This window comes from Labrus bergylta, chromosome 15 (assembly GCF_963930695.1).
Source record: "Labrus bergylta chromosome 15, fLabBer1.1, whole genome shotgun sequence".
Lineage (NCBI taxonomy): Eukaryota > Metazoa > Chordata > Actinopteri > Labriformes > Labridae > Labrus > Labrus bergylta.
In genome coordinates, this window is record NC_089209.1 from 12694544 (window position 1) to 12722382 (window position 27839).

At 39.9% G+C, this 27839-nt stretch overlaps 1 protein-coding gene across 1 annotated transcript in view; it reads left to right on the top strand.

The window, feature by feature from the left end:
* usta (uronyl 2-sulfotransferase a) overlaps positions 1-27839 on the top strand; it is a 58529-nt gene that overhangs the window by 4388 nt on the left and 26302 nt on the right. The window contains exon 2 of the mRNA XM_020632886.3: positions 27768-27811. Within this exon, the coding sequence (XP_020488542.1) occupies positions 27768-27811 (44 nt within the window). The remainder of the gene's footprint in view (positions 1-27767; positions 27812-27839) is intronic.

The following is a 27839-nucleotide window of genomic DNA, read 5'->3' on the forward strand; positions in this document are numbered from 1 at the left end:
AGAATGTGCTCTATATTTGGTGGCACAATGTCACATACTGGTACTTTGAAAGAAAGATATGAGGACAGTTTTTTCTTTCTGTCACTTTCACCCTCGTTAATGATTAAAACCCTCCTTCACCCTTCATCTCTGTCTCTTTCAATCTTTATTCTGCTTTTTTCTCAGTTTGGTATACGTCATTCACTGGTGGTGAGTCAGCAGCCAGTCCCGTAGAGAGGAAACTGCTTTCCCAGCAATCAGGAATTTAAGACAAAACAGACACTATTCAGCTTTATTAACCCTCAAATGTAATTTAATCTAAGTGTGTGTTAGGCGGCATCCAGTGATTAGCTGAATTATTTACCTTCAGTTGACTTTTGTTACTTTTGGTTTCACTCTGCAAGGATAAAGGTGAGGATTCCTGTCGGGGTTAGTGACTGTCGGTGTGCATGGGAAACAAGAATAGTGGGTGGATTTTGTGTGGGTGTGTGAGCCTTTGTGAATTTCTCTCAGTTGGACGCACCACAGAGAGAACAGAGGCTGTTTTGTCTGGGCTAGAGGGGAGGCTGGTGTGTGAAAGTGTCACTCAACGTAAAGCTGCAGTAAGTGAAACGTGCAGACCTTTAGACCTGGATCCACACAGCCTGCTCGCCACTGTGTGTTCCCCTCCACTGATTCTCCCTAACACGTTTCCTAAAATCTTTGTTTCTCTCTCACACACAAACACATTGTTCTCACCTCAAACAATACAGCTTCTTTGCCAGAAAGCTTTTCATGTAGGTGCCAGTTTGGAGTGGCCAGATTGCTATGGCTTCTCAAAAAATTGCTTATCCAATCAACACTGCTCCACCGAGGCCTCAGCAACACACCTGTCAAGATGATCTGTTGAATTGTTCTCTGGAAATGCAAAGGACTGTCAAACACACATTAACACATAAAGACAGTCAGAGATCCCTTCCTCTTTAGTTACAGTAGATGATGCTGGTGTTGTTTGGCCACCTGTTGTCCAAATTTGGCATTTTTTGCTCTGATTTATTGTTTAAACAATCAGCTTTGTTCAAAATCTCAAATGGCGGATAGTTGATGGTTGATCTGAGGGCTTTTATCAATAGATTCATCTGGACTGATTTACCTGTATAGGGAATTTCGCCGATTTTGTTTCCAAGGATGTGAAGATTGTTCATATAGAGCCAAGAGTGAAATTGTACCAAATTCAACTCTGGACTTCCTCGGCTCCTCAACATTGCACCAGGTATGAAGTTGATTGGATAAAAGCTTGTGGAGAAAAATCAAAGGGCCCACAGACAGACAGATATTCCTTACTTTATGGTCAGATGTGTCAGTGAGGCAAGGTGTGTGTCTCCATGTGTGAATGCACATCACACCTGGCTGTGCTCCACTGATTCTCCCAGAAGCTTGACTTGGCTGAGCTGAGCTGAGCTGGGAGGTATTACTCTGAAAAATTATGAAATTCAGTTTCATAGAAAGGTAGACAGCTTGTTTCACTGCTTTAGGCCTCACTGGCTGTTCTCAGGTCAGAGGGTAAATACTGGTGAATGATTGAATTACTAGTAATGACTATCAACTTAATTTAATTTAATAGTGTGTCATGTTTAATAAACTGATTACCAGCCCTAAACAGTACTCACAAGAAAGCACTATATGCAGAGAGAGGCCAGAAATCAGGTTAAACCAACCAAACCCATTCCAAAAAACATTGTTTACCAAAGTACTGCCCATTGAATTAAAAATGCAGAAAAACAGTTTAAATAAAAGAAAGAGACCACACAACATATATATTTTTTAAATAACATGGAAGAAGTACACCACTTGTGAGTATTAGCTCCAACCTCCCGAGACAAAAAAACAACAAAAAACAATCCATTCCTCATCATTAGTGAACCAGAACATTTCAGGAATTTTAACATATGCTTTTCCTGTCATAGGCTTTGGTCAACAGTTGGAACATTAACTGTTTTCAAGTGTGCAACTAAAGATGTTTGACCTCTGTTAAGTTTCCTGTAACATAAAGCTTTAAGTCATATATACACATAATGTTCATAGTTTAAATTCTAACATGAAATCTTTAAAAAAAAAGTCTTAAAATCAAGCAAAGTTGAGAAAAAAACAGAGGTTTTAGAAAAAGTGTTGACCCTGCTTTTGAAACTGTGAATCTTGAGTTTGGCTCTTTCACTTTCTATTCACACACACCTCACATATACCTCTACTGTGACATCTCCAATACCACTTTGCTCTCAGTTTTGTCATGGTCTCAGAGAATTTGAATTGTGGATTTTTCCTTCTCGATGATATTGCCACCATCAAAACAGAAACAGAATCTGTTTTCAGTTATGAGTCTATGTACATGAATACATCTAGTGGAATTTTAAGGACTATAAGTACACAGGTCTCTTATTTTGTGTTTGTGTGTTGTTACAGTTCCCTATCCCTCTGCCATAAATCCTAAACACTGAACAATCTGGCATGTCTGCCAGTCTCTTACTTACATCTCTGTGCCTCTCAAAAGAACTCTGTAACCTTTAACACTCACACACATAAATTTAAGATGCCAGAAAGTGTTGGGAAAGGGTTGGAGGTGCAGACTGCAGGGCGATGGAGGGGATTAGACAGGTATGTGTGGACACAGAAGAAGCTTCAGAATATTACTGCTTCGTCCAATTTCTCTCTTATTTACTGCAGTGCTGAGTGTCAGAGGTAACTGTTGGAGAGGGTTTACCTTGTGTGTGTGCCTCATTGCCGTAATACTAGGTAGTCGCAGAAGTTCCTGTTAGTTATATCCAGCTGACTCTGAATATTAGAGCCCAGGAAGTGTACCTGGCTTGAGCACAATACCGAGCACTCACACTAGTCAAACAAACTGTCATAACATTATAGATATTTGAATCTATTAGATACAATGTCTGTATATGTGAACATTTTCAGTTAGTTTCTGCTTACTTTTATTATTTTAGAATAGGGTGTATCCCTGTGTACTTTATCACTGAAAATAACAAGTGTGATATTAACACTTTGACTGTTTAGATATAGTTGACACATCCTCTTGAGTTAAAAAGTAAAGCCAATAAGAAAGTTCCTAAATGGGCAATTTTTCAAAGCACCAGAAGGGGGGGACTCTATTTGTTGTCTAAAGAAAGTCAAAGATGAACAAATTACACTTATTTCGATAAGATTTGCTAACTTAGTGGAAAAAAAAACCTCATGAGCGTATTGTTTCAGTTTCTTGTTTCGAGTCTTTCCCATTTTAACACCATGTTCGATTTGTAAATGCCATTCTCATTTAGAGTAAAGTTGACAAATAGATTTCCAAACTTGTTGGAACTGTTCAATGCAGACCATGTCCACAGTTAAATGGGATAGCCCCCCCCCCCCGGTTTTCCTATTTTCTCAGCATCTTAAACCTCCACCTTTTCCTTGGAGTCAAAAGCATGTTCTACCTACCTCTAACCTGATTTGCCCTCATTTACATAAATGTGATTTAAAAACAAGCACATACATTTTACTTAGGTATCTTAGTGCTGTGCACAGACACAAATACTGCACCAAGGAAACTGACCCACAAACTACACACATGCAAAAGTGCTTTGTCGAGCGAGCCAGACATGTAAGTGTGATTTTTGGAGCAACCTCGCAACTCCATTCACACCAGAACGCCTACTTCCTGTTAGAGGATATTAAAAAACAAGGTCTTTATTTCATCTAGTCACATTTCTATTCTTCAAAATGAAAAATTTATTGCACTGAGACTTGGACCAAAGTGACAGAGTAAGTAACAAACATGGGTTGCCAGGTGAAAAAGGTGGAAAAATGCTTAAAATATCCATTTATTTTTTAACTCCCTTTAATTTTTGTTATTTGTAAGTGCAATGTTTGAGAAGAGCTGACAAACAAAGGCGACATTATATAGTTATATTAAATATAAATGCTTCTCCAAGGTAAATTCATGTTTAGAGGGTGTAGATAGAATAATATTTTTGCAACCATCTGACACCTCCGGACTGACAAGGCTCATTAGCAGGTGAAGGCGCGATGACTTGGCCTACTTCCTCCATCTACAGTTTGTAAATCCTCATGGAAGTGTCAAGGAAAATTAAGCGTTACCTCTAACAGACCCCAAAACAACTCCTTACTGGCGACACATCCAGTCTAAACGCCAAAACAATCAGACGGCTCGTAATTCCCTCTTGGTTGGTAAAGCAAGCAGCCCTCCCTGCTGAGCCGAGACCAGCCACGCTCTGTTTGTTTGACCGCTTTCTAACGTGCATGCCAGCTTGTTAATTGGGTTTAAGGGTCAATAAGGGGATCAAAGTTTTTATTCAGCTGGGAAACCAAAGAAAGAAACACCCATGGTGATCAGATTTTTAATGTGAGGATTTCAAACAAATCAAAAGTTGGAATTGGATTTATCGTTTGCTTTTTTTTTTTTAAAGTTGCTTTGATAATTGATGATCATTTGGCTTTCTTATTTTTGGTATTCAATTGTGAAATGATTTGTTACATAGCTTCATGTTGACTCTGCAATTTACATAATAGTAGCAATTAGCGTTACCAATTAGCATCTCCATGCCTTAGAGGCTGCTGTTGCCCTCTCCAGAGAGACGGGCAAACACTAAAACAACACAGGGCAATTACTGTGCGTTAGTGCAGTTGTTTTCACCACATGAAAAAGAGAGCAGATGGAGAGAAAAATGCACCAACGCTGCTAAACTGCAAGTGCTGCTCAAAGCTTGCTGAGCTATGGCTGATATAACCTGAGAAAAATCTCAGAAAATGTTTGGGCAACAGTTAGTGACCAGACTCGTGTGCTGTGCTTCTGCATGTTTACTGCCTTTGCTTTTGACAAATAACCTCAAAATTCTTAATCAAATTAAGTATGTATTAATGATGTATGATTGTGGCCAAGTGATTTATTGTTCTACAAATATGTATGGGATATACTCAGTTCAACACACACTATACTTAACTGTACTTTAGATGACATTGTTAGCATTTGACCCACTCCCTTTTCCCCCATTAAAAACTGCATGATAAAATGTTTCATGCGGTTACACGACTTAATTACTTCTTTTGGAAATTGTCCTTAATGAACATCCTTCTATTTTAATCAAAAAATGAAAAAAGGATTTGAACAACAAAATCAAGTTCATATTCAAGCTTAAGAGATCACTGTAGGCACATTTTTGAACTGTGTGTTGCCAACTTAGATGTTTCTTAATGCTAAGCTAATTGACATACACACACATCTGCATAAAATGTTGAATATTTAGTTTCCCATTTTTTTAACATAGATAAAGACACAAGATATTCTGTATTAATTCAGTAAATTTTACAGGTGATTGTAGGCTGACCTTGTTAAAATTTAACAAAAGAAAGCTTGCTGTTTTGCTCTTTTTCCAATCTTCGTGCAAAGCTAACCATATGTTGGAGGTAGCCCAATAGTATACTAAATATGAGCATATATGAAATCAGAGAGGGTTTTATCTAGTTCTGTAAGTCTTTGGAAAAAAGAAAAGGGTACTTCACAAACTATTCCCTTAATGCAAAGACACATCAAACAAAGATAATTGAAGTGTATTTCCAAATGGAGAAGTAATCCTTTGCAGGCTTTCATAGCTCAACTTTATGTTGTTAAAGTCAGGTGTGTTAAGATTGAGTCTTTTTATTTGAGTCATTTATCCTCCATGTAGTCAAGAAAACATAATGCTGCTCAGAAGTGGGAGTTGTTTTTTAGGAACTATTTTAAAGGGTTGCCAAGGCACTGATGAAGGCTGCTTGTGGTGACTTTTATGCTAGCTTCTGCGGTGGTTCGTGAATTGGGGTGTGGCTAAGAGCCCACAGCTGCTGGGTGGTACCCTGGCTGATGCTTGAAAGGGTAACCAGGTACTGTACATCCCATCATTTAAAAGACCAGTGCCAAGATAAATAGAGTTCATGTGAGAAAATTAGGTGTCTGTGTAAATTGAATGCCCTAAGCTTTGAACAGCTCAACCTTGTTCGCCCAGGAGGACCAGACCTCTAATCTATGTCCAGGTCCTCTCATGACATAATTAGAAACATAGTAATTGTAGTTTGCTTTGGGAGCAATGTTGGTTTTTGGATTAGCTGTACCCTTGTTCCCCTGATATCTCTGCGCATTGGGGTTGTGAGCCTATTTAACAAGTTTCTTTGCTTACTTTGGCAAGTTTTGAAACACTCCACATTACTCTGTTTATTGCTACAGAAGAGCGACATGTTGCTTTTTTGTTTACACTTTGTTGGCTACATAGACACTCGTCATTAAACAGTAGCAAGGAAGCAAGCAATCACTTTCCAATTTGAGTTAAGAACTGGATTCTCTTCAGAGTCCAGGGAGGCAAACACAACCCAAAGTCAAGTAATTGGTCGTTATGGGACTTGTTGGGAGGAAACATGTTACCAAGGGGTCAACGAAATACCTTGTTCAAGGGGTTTTGCCTATCTTTATTCTGGGTAATTTACCACAGCCCTTTCTGTTAGCCTCATTTCTGGGCAATGAAAAAATATATAGTGGTTTAAAATAGAAGCCTTAAATATACAGCAGGGCAGATATAGAGGCTATGCCCAACCCATGTTGGTGAAACCACAACGTGCTGGTTGAGGGAAATGTATTGCCTTACACTTTAAAGTTTTAAATAGTCTGTGCCCTTTATGGGTTCAGCTGGGTTCAAAGAGAAAGAAAGTTGTTCTGCTGTTTTCTAGAAATGATGATATTTAACAGAGTAATTCTATAAAAATGTAAAAGAACTCTTTAAAGCAACTTTAATGAATATATCAGTGGTAGAAATGGATTACTTCATTATGTTCGTCTGAAAGTGTATCATTTAGAGATATTCTCACCAAGAATTACATTGCCTATCACCTGACTGCAGTTGAACCCAGCTCTTAGAGGATTGTTAGCTTATTTTTTGCTAAATATTGTGATTTTGTGAACACAATACTGTTTTGTTTTACTCTCATCGGCACTATATCCAGACCTCATGGATGTACTGCCTGCCTAAATTAGTGTAAAGGAGATTGACATTGTGGAGCAATTAGCCATGAGGAGTTGTTCGAGACAAAGCATGACTCTTGTAGCATTAGCTTAGCTTGCTTACAAGTTCAACAGCATAAAATGGTATAAACATAGACTGTATAGAAACATGGACAATGTCTCAGTGAAATCACCCGTTGGTTTCTGAAGTGGAGTTTTGAAGCACAACAGTAGCCAACGCCATATTGGATCTGCTGTCTTAAAAGAACAGCAGATGAGCGGGAGCTGAGGCAGGCCTAGCTTAAGCCTCCTGTCAGCTACATTGTGCCCGATGTCAGTCAGATTAGGCAGGCACCCTTACTATGAATAGGCCTCATTCATCATGAAATCAAAACGGCTGACTTACAAAAAAATGAACTCCCTGTACATTGCCCCAAATATTGCTTTGATTATCAAATCAAACTCTTGTTTTGTTTTAACTTTTGGATGTTTTGAGTGAATAAGCTAAATGCTAAATCAAACCATGGTAGGGCTTGTGTTTCTCTGTTGTCTTTATTAATTTATTATATTTATTTCTATATCATGTTATTGATCATCTATTTATTGTTTATTTATTTATTGTTTATTTGTTATACCATTTATCATTTTCAGTTGTAAAAGTCAATAGGATGCACAGAAACTTTTAATGTTTTCTTAGACAGTCTTTTGTTTTTGACACCAGGACTAAGCACTCAAGGCAATGTCAGTTGTAGGTCTTTCAACAACATCTATCTTATCTTTTTAGTAAATTGATACCAAATTACAGGTTATCATCTTCTATAGCTTCAAGCCTCTGGGGTTTGGGAGTGTTTCATCTACTTTGCACAAGCCTGTTTGCCCTAAAAAGCCCAATGGGTACATTAAAAAGACTGTACAGTATAAGTTCTGATTTTGCTGTCATTTATTCATTTGCAAGCATCTTCAAAAAAACATGTTCAAGCTTCTAGTTGGTTTAAGACTCAGATTTATTGGAAGACTGGGATAACAAACATACTAACACACATTTTCACACTCCTTCAGCAGCTGCTGAGCTTACATAACATATTTAATTGTTTCACTGATTATAAACAAGTGCTGCAAGAAATGAAATTACCTCCCTTTTTATTTCATAGCACTGCAATCTTTTCCTGGGTTTAGACCAAGAGCAGGTCTGTACCTTGCACTATAGTTTTCTTTTTTTTTTACAAGAAAGGAAACACTTCACACAAGCTACAAAGAATGCATTTATTTTTGTTTGTAGAATGATAGTTTTTACAGAGGCACTCCACATATCTGAGGGCCAAGCTAAATAATAAGAAAACCTCCAAAGAAGTCTTGTAACCCCTCCCTACACCCGTCCAAACAAAGGCTTACGCAACAGGTCTTCATTTCTGCACGTCAATCAGAAAGTCATAACTCTGTAACCGAGACAGGAGCCTGAAGTGGTGCTTGTCTACCTCAGGATCGGGGGTTACTTAATAAGTTTAAGTTTAAAGGTTTTGACACATTTAAAGACACAGAGACTGCAGTATGTTTACACTGACAGCGTTGCAGAAATGTGTACCATAATATCCCATTATGCAATCCACAATCTGATTATTCAAGATACTTTATGGTCAAATCTGGGGCCGTTTTTTTTTCAACTTAAATACTAACCTCTTCTTTAAACTCTGTATGGGATTTTGCGTAGCTTCCAGAACATTCATCTAATATTTTGATCAGAAGAGACTCTATTTGTCCCTGCTCGCATTAAGTGGAATACTGCTGTAACTACCCATTGAGAATAAAGACATTTCACTGCTCCACAGCTTCTTGTTCGGACAGAGACAGATTCATGCATTGATGGCAAAAGGAGGGGGTGGACTCTCCAAAGATGGCCTGAAAAGCATTTTTGAAATGTTCCCATGGAATGTGGCCGGCCTCCGCTGAAAGCAAACCTCACCTAGGCCAAATCTCACACCTCTGTCACAAAATGTGCACTTCTCTCCTGAAACCAACCTTTTTCTCCCACCACTTCTCTGTCTCTCTCAATCTATCTCTCTCTCAATCTTCTCTCTCTCTTTCTTTCTTACTGGCCCTCTTTTTTAGGCTTATAAGACTTTTCCCTCAACATTTGTCTCCTGGAAACAGGATAGCATCATATCTGCCAAAAAGCATGACCTAGTGCTAAAAATTCTCACCCTGTCAACCTTACAAACTAAACAATATAATACAAAGTGTTTTTTTCTCCCTGATTCCTCCAAAAGTAATTGCTGCTGCAAACATTCAACTATAGTGCTTAAGTTGTAAGCTGCAACCTTGACCCTGTAAAAAAAGGTTCTTTAGGTCCATCGATGAAACCACATTTTTCCAGATGTTTTGATGAGACATCTGCAGCGAAAACTAAACAGTCCAAAGTTAACAAAGTCTTTATCCAAAGATACACAAACGCCCTGCTTCCAAGAACTTGTTCTTTTTCCTGTTCTGGTCAGGACTGAGGTTGAGTCCTTTTCTCAACAGGGGATTGGTTCAGCTGAGAAGTCAGCGGGCGTGGTCGGTGGTGTTAATTACATGGTTTGAGAGCTGCAATTGACCAGTGCAAGTGAATGTTTGAAAGAGAGAGTGACGATTCAAATTTAAACTTTTCAACCTCTTATCTTCCCAGTTCAGTTCAGGAGTGAAAAAAAAAAAAAACACCACAGTAAACTGGTTTATCTTCAGACTTTAACAAGAGACCTAAGGTCATGTTAGGAACTCGGATAAACTGAGGTTGAGGTTAAATAGGTAACTCTATAGTTTTTGGATGATACTTAAACACACACACTGTTGCGGTGGCCCTTGAAAAGCCATCCTGTGTCTGGCCTGGTTAACTGGCTAAGATCCTGGTTGTGTAGTGTGTTTCCACTGACCCGGCCCAGAACAACTTGCCTGCCTCTTGGCCCATCAGCACCTTCCTTGCGCACCAGTCTGGTAAGGACTGGACCAATCCTGTGCCAGTTGGACCTGTCTTTTCCATAAATCCATCCATTCGTCTGCAGAAAGCAGCTCTAATTCTTTTCCACAAATTATCACCCCAAGAAATATCTTGCCCGGTGCCACTGTTGACCCAGAATCCATCTTCTCCCCTCTTTTTCTCTCCATTCATCTTTTCCATTCCCCTCTGTTCCTTTGCTATTTTCTTCCCCTGGTTTGCATCAATTTTTTTCACCATGACTAATTGTTTTTTTCCTACTTTCTCACCTGAAAGCCTGAAAACAACTTACAAGTTCCTTCTTTCCTGGTCATCAAACTCTTAACTGAACAGATGCAGCTTCTGTTTTATTCTACACACTCGGGTGGATATGTTTGACACAACCACACAAAAACACAGAGCAGTGCCACTGTGCACATTGGCTGTGTGGTACTGCCAGCTGAAGGGTTTGTGTCTTTAATCACTACATGACATATCAACCAAAAACCACTGTCCTTATGAGCTCTGCTGAGTCTTTCTCCACCCAATGGCTTGATGATTCATGAACATGTGTTATTGTTTATGCATGTTTTATCTTGCCTTTATTCTGCGTCTAGGCACTGCTTTATTTAAGCCAAGTATCACTGGAGTTATTTACAAATGATTGATAGTTTGGATTGGACATTTTTTAATTTTTAAGGGGTGATATCAACAAGTGTAGTAGTCAATCTTAGCAAATACACTTGAGAAAAAGAAGTGGGTTGCTAGGCCATGTAGCTTGTTTTAACAAAATCTAGTAGCCTAGTTGATTTCAGCCTGTCAGCCTGTCAGAATTTTGGACTTTGGGGGGGGGCACCAGGGTTGGCCCTTTGGATTTCAAGGGGGGCCCATGCTACGTCTTTCTTGGACAGCAAACTCTTCAGCGACACAACCCTGGATTGTTTTTCAAATATCTTCAAGTTTGTTTGACACTTGCAGGATAGAGAATTCACAACAGAAACTTTCAGGAAAGCGGCAGCCATTTTTGATTGTTTACAAAATTGCTCCAAATAATGTTAAGTTTCATAAGAAGCCTGAAATCTGCAGTCCTCTATACTGTCTGAGAGATAACAGACATAATAAACTCACAGTCAATTTCAATCAGCTAGTATTTTTCCCCCTTATTTTTCTGTCTCTACTATTCAGGGTCTAAAAAACTTGTCACAAGAGTTGCTGACAAGAAAATGTGAAACAATCGAATCTATTCTCTACAACTTTTGTGTCGCCTTCTTAGATCTTAATGCAGGTTGTCAAGCATCATTGCTTTAGCATGTAGCTAAGTGTCAGCTTGTCTATATTTAGCTTTTCTGTTCTGACGCTAACCGCTGACCACGAGCCAGTGTAGCCTTACCCAGATTGCCAAATTAAAGAGTGGTTCAATCTTCAAGGCCGTGCTTAGCTGGAGCCTGCAGTCACAGGCCGCAGCCTGGTGCACTTTAGTGAGCAGTAAACATACAAAACATTCAGGAACATTGTTTTTTTGTTTATTTCTGTTGTTATACGAAGCAGCATGATGGAATTATATGTCTCGTGTCTTCTGTTAGTGTTGAACAAAAGAATCCAGTGGTGAAATCATGCTGGTGAACTTCACTGACCACAGTTGTTTATAGCAGCATGTGGACATGATAATGAGAAAGAGAGTAATTCTTCCGTTTACAAAGGTTGTGTTTACTTTACAGAGCACAAATTAAACTCAGTTGACTATCTGATCAGGTCAAATCTTTGAAGACTTTTTCCCCCCATACTATCATAATGCATATTTCTTCCACTTCTCACACTGATAATAATTAAGGATGTGACTGATCTGTTTTTTCACAGTCAAATGTACCACTCTTCATATTCTCTGTTGTGGAAAAATGTAAAAAACAGAAACACAATATAAACTAAAATTCTGGTTTACACTCTGTTATTGAGTGACATGCTTGTCGAACACATAGGCCTGAAATTACACACATACGCAAACAGGACCTGTGGAGATTGATGGGATGATTGAGATTAATGTGGCTTTAATGGAGAGATGCTGAACCTCTCCAGCAGCGCGCCCTGGCACCTCCTAGCTACCATACCAACGGTTTCCAACCCAAGTCCCTACAGCCTGAGCTACAGCTGCTCTGTGCTACTGCTTCCCCACGCTACTGCCTCACGCACTAGTCCCGCGCTACTGCCGCCATGCACTAGCCCCGCGCTACTACCGCCCCGCGCTACTGCCTCTAATCGCTTCGATTGCACCTCCCTGGCAGTAATGTTTAGGCATTCAAAATTACTTCATAGAAATGATAAGTCATTTAGAGGATTGTCTCTTTTGCTTTGTAGGTCATATAAAAGCATAATCATAAATTTCAGTATGTTTCATAACCAGCCAGAAACTCCTAACAGGAGCTTTAAATACTACGTCTTTCCAGTAGTGACTGTAAGCTTTTACCCCGTGCCAAGCATCAATACCCCTTCATTAATGGATAGGCACACATTGCTCAGTCACATACGTGTCAGTTACATATGTTTAAATAGAATGCGGTGTACACGTCGCTGCCTGTCTATTTAGAGTAAAGAGTAAAGGATCCCAGTGGCTCAGTCTAAATCAAGGGGTGGAAGGAGCAGCAAAACCTGGGCCCATGTGGGTTGTTCTTCCCACAAAACGACTCCCAGCTTTCCATGACTACCTTCCCTCATAGGGATCGAAAGCCACATTAGTCAAACCAGGCTTTCGAGGACTTTTTCTGTTCTGGTTAATGTCCATTCTTTGAAATACTAAATACTTTTTTTTTTTCAGAAACAGGTGGAAGAGTAGGACATCCTCTGCCTGCCTTGTTCGCCTCGTTATCCAGATGTCCTCTGCTTTTTGACTCCCTTTATCTCTTCTCTCTACCTCTTTATCTCTCATCTCTTCCATTTTCTTTAATCCCTCTTGGCAATGTCGTCTCCTAGACTAAAAAAGTGGGACAGATTCCTGCTTGCGTATTTATAAGCAGGGTTAAAAGCAACAGGACACATTGATTACAGGCCAGGGTAGACTGTCTGAGTCTGTGAACTGTGAGCAGGAGCAGCATACAGACGGAAATGACCAGGAGTGACCACAAGTAGTCAAGTACAGTTGGACAGATGCAGAAGCAGAGCTGGTGTGTGGTTCAGTGCTGACGTCTTTCACTTGGATGCATCCCATGCAAAACCAAGATGTTTAAAATTGGGTGTGGGTGCACTATGTTTTTTTTTTTTTCTGCATCTATTCTGGTTCTCATTGTCTGGAGTAAAAAAGATGCAAAAGCAGCATTATCAATATGTATTTATTTCTGCAGCTCTCTCTGTGAGCTAGTGTTAGGCCTGGATTTGAAGTCGTGCCAACGTTTCCGAGAGGCCAGTCAAGGGTGAGAGAGTTTCCCTCACCTTAACAGTTTGCAGCTCTACGGGCCCATAATTAACATGAATCAACAGGGTCGTCGTGTGGATGCTGTGCTTGTTTGCCTCTGCTTCTCATGCATGTGCACACTAGCTGTATGTGTGTGTGAGAGTGAGAGGAAGAGAGAGTGTGTGTGTCGGGCTCAGCAGGGTGCCTGTTGAAGGGAGCACAGTACAGGGCTTCAGTGTGCTCCAACCAAGATGATCAAATAAACGTGTGGTAAAAACAGCAGAGGAAGTCTTCGCTGATAAAAGAAACATAGATGAGTAAATTTCACGCCCGGCACTGCCGGTACTGTAAGGAAACTCACTTTATGAAGAAAATTGAGCTTCTAATGAACTATAATAGGTGTGTATGTTCATTCACTGCTTCTCTCTTAGAGCTTGTGGTTTGTGTTTAGATGCCAGGAAAGTGCGAGACAAAAAAGGCAAGGAAGTGGGCAAAGGAAAAGTGCCCAATGTGTAGTCATGCTCAGAAGCCAACTGTGCATGTGTTGTGTCAAACCAAACAAAAGAAGAATTTGGTTTTAAGTACCAGTGTCAGTTTTGATTTGTCATGATTTGACCAAAAAAAATACTTGAGTGTTTTGCAGGGCTCTGATTTAGCCTCCTTTTCTCAATACTTACATCAGCTACTGGACAGAGCTTTCTATGGAATCAGATTTGTGTAGACCTAAAAGCCAAGACTAATTTGGTATCAAACAAAAAAACAATATTGAGAGGGGAAAAGGATTACAACTTGCCAACACATTACTGCTCTGTAAGAAATGTGTCTTTTATTGTAGTTTTATTTTTAATGAAATGATTCTTATACATACAGTTCAAGCTTCTTTCTCAACGATTTGTCATTTGTACATGTCGCATTGCCTGGCTTTTGTTTGACACAAATCAAGGTGTGACACAAACCTCTGGTTGTTTTTTTTTTTGTACATTTCCATTGACTAATGAGTTTTTGATTGACAGCTTAGTGCCCAACTGCCCATGGTGGAAAGTAATGTATATGAGTCATATAATAATGAACAAATCCAGTGCTGCTGTTCAATGGGTCTGTGCGATATGAGTGCATCTGCATTGTGCAAAACCATTGCTCAGCCTTTCTGGGACGTGGACATTGGATGTGTAAGAGAAACACCTTTGTAACAGAGTGTGTTATAGCCAGTCTAGTGTAAGGTGTTTATGTGCTCTTAATGTGGCATAGACAATTAAACCACCATGCATCTTGCAGCTCTATGTTTTATTGTGTACGTTATATAATACACACTGAAGAATATCTTTGAAGGCTCAAAATCTAGAATTTCTAGAATTTCTTAATAACACCCACTCACAAGGATTGCTGACTCAGCAAGGATGAATAGGATAGTACTTTATTGATGAATATGTCTTCCTCTGTTTCTCAAGTTCGTGTTTCTGTTTGCTGTTACATCACACCATCAGATTACGACACAGACTGTATGAATCAGTTTTCTACAGAACAGTGCTTTGTTCTTGTTTCAATTGTCTACATTTAATAGCATGTGACTGTTTTTATGTGCGCGGTGCACTATGTTCACTGATATATGGTCAAAATTATTATACACCCCTGGGCATGAATCGACCTGCAAGTCCTAACTTAACTACACTACCTATTCTGTCATTTCAATTTGATCTTCAAATCTGTTTCTTTGGATATATTTTTTTGCCTTGGGTCTACAGCAGAGACGATAATTTGCTTTCTGACTCTGCCTTTAAATTTGATTTATGATGATGTTGGATTGATTATAAAAAGCCTCCATTGTTGCTGCACTGTGCAGCCTGTTTCAGACGCTTCATCTATAAATACTCTTTTTGCAGTTCTTGGAAGTGTGAGCTGCCATCTGTTGTTTATTGCTTGCTAGTTGCTCTTTGCTCCCTTTTTCTGGCCACTGTGGTCCAGCGAGGTGCCAAACGCCTGTCAATACATTATCACCAAACATTTTCTCTCCATTGAGGTTGTTCAAGTCAAAAACGTACAGACAGGATGATATGTCCAGAAGATTGTGAAGTTGTTTCTGATTTTACAAGGATGATACGTGATACCTCAACTGTTATTCAGAAAATTTGTTAGAGTTTCGCCTCCTTTTCTTCACCATCAGCAACATGTGCTGAACACATGGCATTTGCACTTTATTTGGCATCTGATGAGAGACGGGAAAACATTATGTAGGGAAGTGTGTGTGTATCGAGTTACAGGAGGCACTACGATGATGTAATTGGGTACAAGGTGGTCTGCTGCAGACGCACATCCTGTGGCTTCTGGTAATGGGCACTGTAAAATGTCCTTGCACACTTTGACAATGGCACACGCATGCTTTAACTACACATTTCTTCTTTTTCTCAGATGCACATATGGACACAATAATGCATCCCTTTTTTTCTTTGCTTATTTTCCCCCTCGGACACGTTGTACATGTTCTCTACTTTCACACCTGAAAATGGAGCACAAAACGAGGGAGGGGCAGTGCCTCGGTCCAGCGGCGGTTTAACTAAACACTGACCTGAGCTGTGATGTGAGCCTATATGGAGCCTGACAGCAGTTTCCGTCAAGAGCCACCAGTATTTATGAAACAGATGCTACAGGCACAGAGGCAAAGGCTCAGCCACCATCCACTGTGTAATAGGAGAGAGGTATGGGGTTTCATGCTATGTAAAAACACACACATATGTGACTCAAATATACTCAAAGCATTATGTGTGCGGATAAATGCTTCTTTTTTTTAAACTTTTTTTTAATGCATGTTTTATGATTTTGCAGAAGCATTCATGCATGAGCACACAGGCAAATAGCATCTGCAGTGTACGGAAAACAGTCGCATGTGGAGAAGTAGCGTCACGGTTTGGAAGAGTTGAATTCTTCCAAATTTGTTCATAATGATGATGTATTAGGGGAATTAAAAGGAAAGCTATTTTCTCATTCAAACGAATCAGCTATTAAACGTTTGCGGAACATTTTTGTGGCATTTGGAGCATGTTGTGTCTTTGACTTGGGTTGGCTTTGCTCCTTTCTACAGTCTGTTGAGACTTCTCTGACTGTGGCACCTGATTGTATTTGACTCTCTGTTCATGGTGTGTTGGTTTGTTGATGAAAACACGATTGCAAAAGAAAGCTTTTGGATTTAGTGGTCAATCTTTTTTCATGTTTTTTTTTTTACTGCCAGTTGACATGCTTTTGCACATCTTTTTTTTTTTTTACTTCATTTAAACTTAAATTGCCCACAAGTATTTACTATTTCCACAGGGAATATAAATGGTTACCAAAGTTCTCATGTTTCCCACGCTATGGGACAGTTTTTGTATTATTTATTTTTTAATGCAAATCAGTTGATTTGTTTCTTTATTATTGAGTGAGAGGAGAGAGGACATTGTCCCTTTGCATTGGAAAATGTGTACACTTGTTTCTCTTGATTAAAGCTTGGTTCTCTAAGCAAAAAACTATTTAACATGTGCAAGTTATTGTGGGGTTCATTTTTTTAATATTCTTTACTCTCTTCAGATAGAACTACGATTGAAATACCAAGACAATCCTGTGCTTGGCTCATGTGTTCAGATGGTTGACAGTCAGTGATATCAATCTGACCTTTATCCGCTGTCTTATATTTGTCTTTGAATGGATCGTCTGTGTACTGAAATCATATTCCTCCGTGTCAAACAGAACAGTTTAACAGTCCTATAAAGGTCTATTGTCGGGGCCCATGAGAAAAGTAGCACTTTTTCTTATCATCTTCTCTCTGAAGCTTTCATTTTTCTCGTCCTCTCTTTATCCCTGGCTCTATTTCTCCTCTCTCTCTCAGTCCCTCACTTCAGTGTGAGACTTAGCACCACACAGGCACTCTTTATGCGGCCTGTTTGTTCTGCAGGGCTGAGCTACAGCACCACTCCTGCCGCGCAAGCTGGTGAGCGAACTCTGATGAGGACTTGTAGCTCTTAAGGCTGCTGACATGGACTCAGATTAGATGTTAACTCTATGAAGTGAGGCATCATATTAAATACCACATGTACATATGGTATGATTAAAGTTCTGTCACTGCTCATGACAATATACAGAGGAATGCGTTTGTCTCCTGCCGTCATGCATACAGAAAGGGTCCTTCTCACAGCTGCTTGGTCCCTGAGCCAGCACTTCCTGTCAGGAAGCAATAAAAATCAATCACACTCCATACTGTTTCGTCATCCCAGCCATTTGTAATCAACTGAGTACTGTGTGAGCTCCTTACCTTTCATTACATTTAAAAAAATCACACAAGATATCACAAGACCTCTAGTTGTCATATTTCTTTGCGTATTTCTTTGCTTAGTTCAGTCCTTACGTGTGTGCCAGTGCATGTATTCAGCGTTGTATCTACGCCTGTTAGAGCATGAATCAGTGCGTCCTGGTGAAATCATTATGTTTTTCTCAGCCGAGGGGATTTCAGGCCAGTGAGGAATGTCTAGCTGCCAGATAGAGCAATTCATCTTCCTCTGTCGACCTCCGCAGAGGCCTCACAAACTGATTTGATAAAATTTTGTTCCCATTTCCCTCTCGCTCTCTCTGATCCCCTTGATTTTTTTTTCTTCTCATTTCCTTGCTGTTCTGTAGATTACAGCTGCTGCTTTTTCCTGAATCTGTTTCTTTGGTCACATGTCTGACCCAGAGGAATTCTGGCTGCTGTAAATGGTAATTCACTTTCTCTTTAGGATGCTTCTTTTATGTTGTGCAGTTTCTGTCTTTTTTGCCGTAACGAAACTCATGTGCCTTTGTACTTTCGTATTGATTCCGCAAAGGGGTAATATTAGTGTTTAACGTTGCATGATGTTGCTGCGGAAGCAAGAAAGTTATGACATGTAAACGAAACAGCGGGAGCTCCACATACAGTACACACTCATACATGCACACACTACACTGTTCTCTCCGGCTGGCTGCGCCGTCTTACAGTGATCCCCATCCCACCCACATAACACCTCTGTCTCTGATGCTGGTACAGACGTGGGACGACTTGGTCCCCCCGTTACACCTCATATATAGAAGGCAAGACGTTACAGAGGTGCAAATATCCAGGGTTTAGGCCAGGGGACGGTGGGGACGGTGGTGGCTGGGCTTCAGGGAAGTCGGGTGGTAGTAGTGCTAGATCACCTTGCTGAAGGTTGGTGGAGCTCCGTCTACTCGAGAGCCTGGCTTCTGCTGCCGCAACAAGGCCTACTGGGCTTCTGGCACAGTAAGGAGGTCCATAGCAGCAGGCCATCCTCACCAACAATCCCAAGGAACCTACAGGACCTGAGAGCTCAGGAGCTAGATAGGAGTTTAGCAAACATAAAGAATGGGCCATGTTGAAAAAGCTAAAGTAAAACTTCCAGCACCTCTAAAGCTAAAGTTAGGTTAAAAAGTCCTGACTTTTTATTTAAACCTTTGGACAGAGCAAGGTTAGTTTAACACTGCTTCCAGTCCATATGCAATGCTCAGGAGCCATCAGGTTGAACTTTAGCATACCAACATGAGGATATTTTTTTTTCCCCTCAAATTTCAACAAGAAAGCTAACAAGTGTTTCCCAAAATCTTCAAACTGCTCCTTTAAGATCTGATTCACTCATTTGTAGAACAATTCCAGCTCCTCACAGATGTGTTTCACATGTTTATTTTTGATATTTATGTCCTTGGCTGTGTCCTTGTCAGCACAATGATGACAGGACAGTGTCAGTGTCTTCCTGATTACGGCCTAATTGTTGGCTACGTGCACTTTCAAGCATGACACCTTAAACAAGCATGCCGCTGACTGTCGGGCATAATGATTCATGGAAAACATAAAGAGAAAGGGAACAAAACACAAACTAGATGTTAAGATTTGGTTTACCAACAATCTAAAATTATATTGTTTTGTGATGATTTTGCATCCAGGCATAAGTGTGCACCCAGTTCTTTGTGTGTTTCCCAGATGTATCTTTAGCATGCCTTAGCTGTGACTCAGCACTGTCACCGCTGAAACAAGGGAGTAGATTGGTTAGACTTGCCTGCCTGTTTTCTGATCTTAGATCAAAATTTGTCATGATTAATGTGTTTGTATTTCAAACTCCTCTGCCTGTCCTTTTTGCTTATGGTATGATAAGCGCTCAACACGTCTAACAGGGTCTTTTGGGGGGAATGGTCAGCTTTGCTTGTTGATGAAAAGTATGTACACTCATTACCGATTGTTTCTGGGTTCAACATGTAGACCATGAGGATAACCACTGCTATATAACAGGGGGAAAAAAAAGGAAAAGACTAAGATTTATAAACATACCAGTGTTCATAAAAAAGAAAAGGGTCTCTCAAATTTTAATTTTTGGGTTGAGGTTCAGGGTCAGAGGATCTGTATTGTAAACAAACAATTAAAGCAGGGAGTTGTTCTAGCTTCTTCTGGCAGAGCCTACAGCCGCCCAGCAAATGAGTCGGTACATTTATAGGCTATTACAGTAAATCTCCCTGTAAGTATAATATAAGAAAACACAGATCCTGGTTAAAAAAAATGTCAAATGTTAGGTTTTTAAATATTTGTTTTCACATTTTACCAAATAACAGACACAAGAAAGGGTGTTTATGAAGAGAAAACATCTCGCAGGTGCTAATTGCGCAACAACTGCCCAACTACTTTTGATTTACTCACTACAATCACAAAATTTCCGCTCCAGTGCCAGTTGAGTACGATACCAGTGCTCATCAGTCATCAGTGTCGTCTTTTTGTGACACTGTGTGGGGCCCAGCCGTTTACAGATTTTGGCATTTCCCAATCGAGCATACTTTTTTTTGAGCTTATGCAAAGCAGCAGGGGGGTTCGCATTTGCCCAGTTGCGGTTGGTTTTAACGACTTGGCTGTTAAAGTTGAGCTGCGCCTGTTGTTTTTGTTGTTGTGAAAAGGTCTACCATTATTTATATCTTAAATGTCACAAATTACTGAACATTTTTGAAAACTAATTTTGACCCAAATCATATTGTAGTTTTTTTTTCTGAAGAATATAGAAATCAACACACTTCCATGATTTGAATGAATATTTATCCCTCTTTTCTTGACTCTTCAGCATTTTAGCCCTTTTTGACAGATCAACATTTCTTCATGTCAAATTTTCCTCACCTATGCACATATGTTTGTTTATTGAAATCTTGAAGTAACACATAATAGGACTCCTCCATTTGACCTTTTTTGTAGGGGTGTGCGGGAAAAATCAATGGTCTGTCAAAATGGTGATCAGCAGGCTCTTTATCAATAAAGACAGCTGGTGTTAGCCCTCATGTCCACAAGCTGAGAAGAGGTACGTACAAAGCTGCACTTTAGCACTTAACGGGAAGTGACTCGTCCAGATGTAGCTGACAGAGCACAAAGCTAAGCGGAAATCTCTTACAGCATCACATCCCGTGAATAGTAACATTTTTCATTCTGATGTTCCTCTGTGGGTGACTTCGGGGGTCACCCACAGGATAACGTGTTAAAGAAAGAATACTCGCAGCAATCCCTCACCTACTAATAAGTCATGCTTCCTGTTTTGATTGAGTTATGTGTCAGAAATTAGTTATGCTTTCAATTGTTGGCCTGTTTTCTACTTCATGGTTCATTTCTTCATTTCAAAGCCGTGCGGTTTTCTGAGGAAGTCAGAGATAGAGTTTGGTCTCATGTTGTGATGAGTCAAAGATGTTTTTGTTAAGAAATCAGAACTGTGTAAAAAGATGATGTTGCATGTAGCAATACTTGATGTTCTTTGACCGACTAAATTAAGCTGATTACACTGCAAAAAAATCACACCCTTTGACATGCTCCTGGAGAGTAGTTAGTGCTCTGTGCTTTAAAAATGTGAAGGTAATGGAAAACCTGCTGTGGCTTCAACATTAAATTGAAGAGCTCAGTGACCTTTGGGTTTTACTACTCCTCATGTTTGTCCTTCTTGACTTGACTCACTTTGCTCAGCTTTTTTCTCATCCACTGCCTTTTTCAAATTCTTGTACATCAAATAGCACATCAAGTATGACATTTTTTTGAGTGTGACAATTCAGAGTGTCATTTTCAGAAACGCAGTGTTGCCTATAGATAGAGATGATCGACCGTTATCTGACTAAACATGCACGATTTGCTTCAGATCCACCTAGTGTGTGTTTACAAATGCTGTTCGGTTGTCATTTGGCATCTCTGTCAACTATAACACAAACTTAAACGTTAGCTATTTATAAAACACAAAGATGTAGGCATTCAAATGAATTATTTCCCCCTGAACTAAATATTTTTTCATCCTTACAGAAGCAGAACAAAAGCTTTGGAAAATATTTAACTTTAAATGTAACTTCTTCTTGTTCATGTTTTATTTTTTCGACTGCTATATTGGGCTCTAAACACAGCTCCGCTTTGGTCTTAGTTTCCTGATTCCTCTCTTTTATACAAGGGTAACCACAGATGTCCACAAATGACATACTGACAGTCTTCCAGAAGCCTCCAAACCTATATGCACATCTGTATGCATGTTTCCATTTCAGTTACCAAAAATTTAGGGCAGCGAAAAGTCCACAAATTGGATTCCCTACCAGGTTTTGGTCCCTATATACTCACCTGCAATAACACAGTGTTACACTGCCTTTATTTTTATTTCACATAGCACCTTTATAGACCATTGTTGATTTTCCAGTGACTGAGGCGTAGAGCAGGGCGCAGTAGGTGGAGACCCTGACCCTTGAGCTTAACTCTCCTCTGTAATTAGGTGGATGGGTTGCACTAATGGAGGGCAACTCCCACTCTCCAAATCAAAGGGTTGGTCGACCACACACACAAACACATCACAGACACAAAAACACACAGGAAAGATTGTATTTAAGCCATATACTTAATTTACATGTGCTTTCTATTCTGCCACGTATGTCTATAACCACAGATAGGTGCCACTGGGTGGGTTTTTTACAGCCATATAGGCAGAACTTGTGTCATTTTTGAATGTTTTTTTTTTAGGAAATGTGCCAACTATAAAACGTCAGTAAGCAAGTACACATTTTCCGTTCCTTCATTTCAGTCTGTAGTAGATACAGCATCTACAACAGGATGTGGTTGAGGATGTGAAAGCTTCGTCTTCACGATCTGTATAACCTGTAATCTGGTTTCACATACTTGTAGAACATTCCAGCACTTCAGCTCTGTAACCCTACATCTTTTGCTCCGAGTCATGTCCCCACAGCAAAGCAAAAAAAAAAAAAAAAAAAAAGGCCCCTTAACTTCAACCGAGAAGAGCAGCCATTCCTGTGTGGTTTTCCGCTGCCTCCTCCTCTATTCCCTATTCTGGGATGTGTGTTTCTTTTCCTGAGCTCTACTTAGCTAGGTTGCCAATTTCACGGAGCAAATGAAATGTTCTATGCTCTAAATACATGTTTATGAAATTCCCGAAAACTTACTGTAGCATTCCTGACACAGGCCAACACCAAAGGGGAAAATTCCAGAGCCTGAGGGACCTGCTCTGGGAAAGTTTGAGTGGTTATTCCTTTATGAATGTGGATCTCTCTACATTACAGAGCAATGGTTAGAGTTAGGGTTAGGGTTAGGGTTAGGGTTTCTCTTTGTCTAAGTTTTTAAGACAATATTTATTATCATGTTTCAGAAGCAGATGGATATAGTTCTGCTGTGTTTTCTTTAGTCCATATACTGTTACCTGTTATTGATTCTGATCCAAAACAGCAATTCCTACTGAAAGATCATTTTCTTTGCCTGAATCTGCTCTTTGAGTTGAATGTGATGCTTCTGTCTTTGTGACTCGAGGATTCAGGTTTCAGTTAGTCAGTCAATCAATCAGTCAGCCATTTTTTATTGATAAAGTGCCAAGTAAGGTAAAGTAAACCACGAGAGAGCACTTTTCAAAGGAAACTTTATTCTAGCGGGCAGAAACCTCGAGCAGGACCAGACTCATCGATGGACAGCCTAATGTGTTGAATGGATGTGCCCAGAAAAGTGGGATAGAAGAAGAAACAGTGTGAAGATTGTTGACAGGAATTGAATGTAGTTTGACAAACATTTTGAGTTCCCTCTCCTCAAATCTGTGGGGGGAAAATTAGTTTGTGTTCTCCCTTACATGATGCACATTAACTGGAACCTGGTGAATTTCATGGCACTAATCAGCTTGACAGTTTCGACATTTTGTTCTGCCAAACAAATCACAGTGCTTGAACATGTGCTGAATTGGCTTTCAACTTGCATTGCTTGCATGTGTTATTCAGAAAGTCATAGAACATGTGGATTTGGGAAACCGTCTCGTTGGGAAGATGTTTCGCTTTAATTTGCTGTAGTGTTTCCTGACGTAGCATTAATAGATTATTTTTTTAAATTATGTTGTTACGCTAGTTCTGTCACTCCAAAATGGACAACATCCACACAGCCTCACATACTTTGGTTACCAGATGTGCTGATGTTTTTCTTTTGTATTTTAGACGTTTCTGGGTTATTTATAGTCTGTTTTTAGAATTCATTGATTAACACATAAAAGTGAATAATGTTTTCCATCTTGCCGTATTGATTAGATAATTGTACTCAGGAATGGTTCTGCAGCTGCTCTTAGATTGAGGCCAGTCCATGGATCTTGTGACACAGTAATCCAATTAACCATTTAGCTACATGCCTATGCATACTGACACTCCTGTTAGTTTCTCCTTCAGTCACTCACACACCCACCCACATACACACACACACATGGAATACACAGGATGAACATGAGGATGAGTTCAAAGTGAACATTGATCTTGGTTTGATTTGTGAACTCTTTCTTCACTTCTTGGCTTAGCCCTTTGGCCTCTCATACCTGAGCCTTTCCTCCACTTGACCATTCATGACCCCTATTATATATTATTAGCAAAAAAAAAACAGAAAGGTGACAAATTAAAACCAACATTAACTGCTTTGGTCATTTTATGTGTCATTGCAAACCTCCCAAATAGCCTCAGTCTTTTTGTGTATGTCACTTTTGCCAGTATTGGATAGGACAGCTGAAGAGAGACAAAACATGTGAGACAAAACATCGGAGGAGAGAGTGAGGGACGACATGAGGTAGGATTTGAAACCATGCACACTGCGACATGGACTATAGCCTCTGCACTTGATCCTTGGTTTAGACTATATTTGTCTCCGGAGAGATTGAACACCACTCTTTAAAGGACACAGCCTCGTTCAGTGTATTAATAACGGGTGAAATCCCGGTTCAATTAGATACTATGATCCAAAATTTCCCACGAGTCGTTTGAATGGATTTTAACAAACTCAAAGTTCCTCCTCATATTGTTCAGGGTTGTTGTGCAGAAACTTGAGCACTGTTGTTGTAAGAGATGAATAGAGGCTGTCTTAATCCTATTTCCAGATCCTCAGTGACAAACCTCTCCTCCAGCTGTTTTGCTTTCAAACAAGTTTACGGGAAATGTTCACCATTTTGGGAAGTATACTAATTGATGATGTTGCAGTTAGATTGTAAGATATTTTTTACCACTGTCATCATGATTTGATGCTCATTTGGATTAGTGCAAGCTTTGGAAACATGTGGAAAGGCTATAGCCATGGTTATTGTGTTGGGGCAACAAAAAATACTTAGCACTAACTCAAAATCTTAATAATGGATATATTTGTTCTTGTTTATTACTGGGTTTCATTTCAACAGTAATGGACCAGTGTGAAAAAAGGAAGACAGAAAATAACCATTTTTAATCGGGGTTTACATGCTGGTTCATATTCAGGGTAGAAATCAGGGTAGATTGCTAATATCAAAGGAAGACATCATTTATATCCTGTGAATACCTTTTTGCGACCAGCACCTTTATTGCTTATGTATATTAGTGAGTTTTTAAGGTTTATTCCTTCCACTTATTTGGGTGTACAGTATATTTATACTGAAATGTAGGAAAGCTGTCAAATGCCGTGCTGGTGTTGAAAACCATTCCTGTGTGTGAATCTGAACAGATGGTGAAGTGTAGGGCTCAGACTGAAGTCATCAAAGTTTGGATTAGTATGAAAACATGTGAGAACAATAAAACACAGACAAATGAGTACAGTCTGAATTCTTCTTTGCTGTGTTCTTTGTTCGTTTTTTTGGAATTGGAGTCAGGCCTATAAAGTCCCATGAAAGTCTCCATCCTCCTCCTCCTCCTCCTTGAATTCTCACTGTGGATCACAGGACAATGAGGTCGACGAGTACAGTGAGCTCTGTACAGTGGCTCTTTAAGTTCATTTCCCTCTCTGTGGGTGGTGGGGGCACAGGGCAGCTGTCAGGTTTTTTTACGAGCTTCGTGCCCTGGAAAAAATTAGTTCCAAATCCCCCTATCCAAAAAAAAAGCGCTAATGAGAAGCACACACAGAAGACGGACATGGAGTGGAGGGGGGGTTTGGTTTGGAGGTCGCGGGAGGTGGGTGCTTGTTCGTGATGGATGACAGAGAAAGGAACAGAGATGTCGACCTGCCTGCAAACTCGCCATGCCGTGACCTTAAATACCTTTGAGAGAAGCTGCAACCATGCACACGCCTCCCTCAGAATTCCTCAGAAAATGTGTGTTAAGTCATAAAAAAAGAGACAAAAGTGATGCAGGATAAGGTCTCAAAAACTTTCAAGGGTGCAGCTGTGTCATAATTAATACACCTGATGACTTAATGAGCCACAACACGTGTGCGTGTGCGCGTGTGTGTGCGTGTGTGTGTGTGTGTGTGCGCGTGTGATATTGTAACAGATCCAAACCGACACAGATTGGATCTCAGTGTTAGACTAATTACTCTTATCTTACACACCACTATCTTAGCATAAACAGTACTTAAAAAGTCATCCAATACACTTCCAGCACAAGCACACTGAATAATGTCTCTGAGTGGGTGCCAAGCTGGAAACTTTGGCTGGTGAACCGATGAGTGTGTTCATGCATCATTTCTTGCTATTTTCATCCTTGTCTGTCAGATCACATTTCAGACACACAAGGAGGGATTGTTCACTTGTGTTATATTTCTTCTCTCAATAGCTTCACTCCCCCAACATGCAGCAATTTGTCTTCCTTTTTAAGCGGGGTAAAACATCTGAATGTTGTAAATGTGACGGGAGGAGATGGGTCTGTGTTTTTGTGTGTCTGGATGGAAAGGGCCAAACTGAAGCCAGGGCCTGGATTTGGAGAGAAACCACAACATAGACTGTCAGTGTGGAAAGACTTGAATGGACCCCATTGTTCCCTGACAAAACAGTCTCACAGTGTTCAATATATACTGTATATAAAGGTTAAAACTGGTCTTATTTGATATAATGTAGTGGAGCACTTTTTTGTTTGGGTGAGAGAGGATGGGAATGATGTATTGAGTGTGGAAGTGCAAGTCTACTAATAATTCTACTATAGGTGGGTAAATGTGGTTTATGTGGACACAATACAAAGTAGTGATGATGATTTCAGGCCAACCATAGACCAAGAAGTGGACATAGCCACCCTGTTTGGCACCATAGCAACAACAGGTTGCCATGCCTTGAAGCATACCCTGCTTTGTCATTAATCCCACACTCAATGGGGTCATAATTTACAAAAGTAACACCCTGCCATATACAAGGCCTTGAAACTAGCTATTGAGGTCATTAACTCTGACATAAAACAATTCTTGAGGTAGTAAACGATCTGATAAGTAGGCTAATTTTATCATCTGGTTCCATATACTCAGACTTCTTTGCCATTAGTGGAGTGGCCCTATGCTGGCCATTACAAAGAATGCGGTCTCAAAGTACTTCCACATTGGCTAGTCTTTGGAGAAGTTACAGTACCACCATAACAGAGACATGTCTTGACTCAAATTAATAAAACTGCATGTAGCTAAAAAAACAAAAAGCTAAATAATATTGCATGGCATGTGATGCTTGTTTTGGTACCCATTCCCATGATGGTTGGGAGCATTGACTATTTTGTTGCTTCTACAGGGGGGCATGGGAGAGTTCAAGAGCCACTTTTTTTCCCCCAATTTATTTTTCTAACTTCATTGCTGTAACCATGGTATTCCAAATCAACTTATTTTCACAGAGAAAATGTTTTTTAATGGTTTGTGTATCCTTTGATTGGGAATATTCTACAGCCTAAAAATGTACACATGATCCGTCATTTTTTATCAACATTTTGAGAAACAAATGTGTGTTTTTTTTGTTCTGACATTTATTGAAAAGTAAAAATGTGGGGAATCAAAAGAAGCTTTTGGAGAGATGCAGTTACATTTGCTGTTTTGCTCAGATGCCTTTTGGATCAGGGGCCAGTGTTTCCTCCTTATATCATTCTCAGTGCCTTTAGGGGTTTCAATCTGGAGACTGTTCAAATGCCTGATTCTTAATGCTGAGAAGTTGTTGTATTCAATGCTTTGAAGTTGGAGCCTTTTGATCTCCCTTCCAGTTGCTTGTCTGAATCCTAAAATGTATACTTTCTTGTCATTGCAGGTGAGTCCACGTATCTGGATGACCACGGACCCCCTGTTCCAAAAGTAAGTCTACCTCTCCCCATCTCTTGAT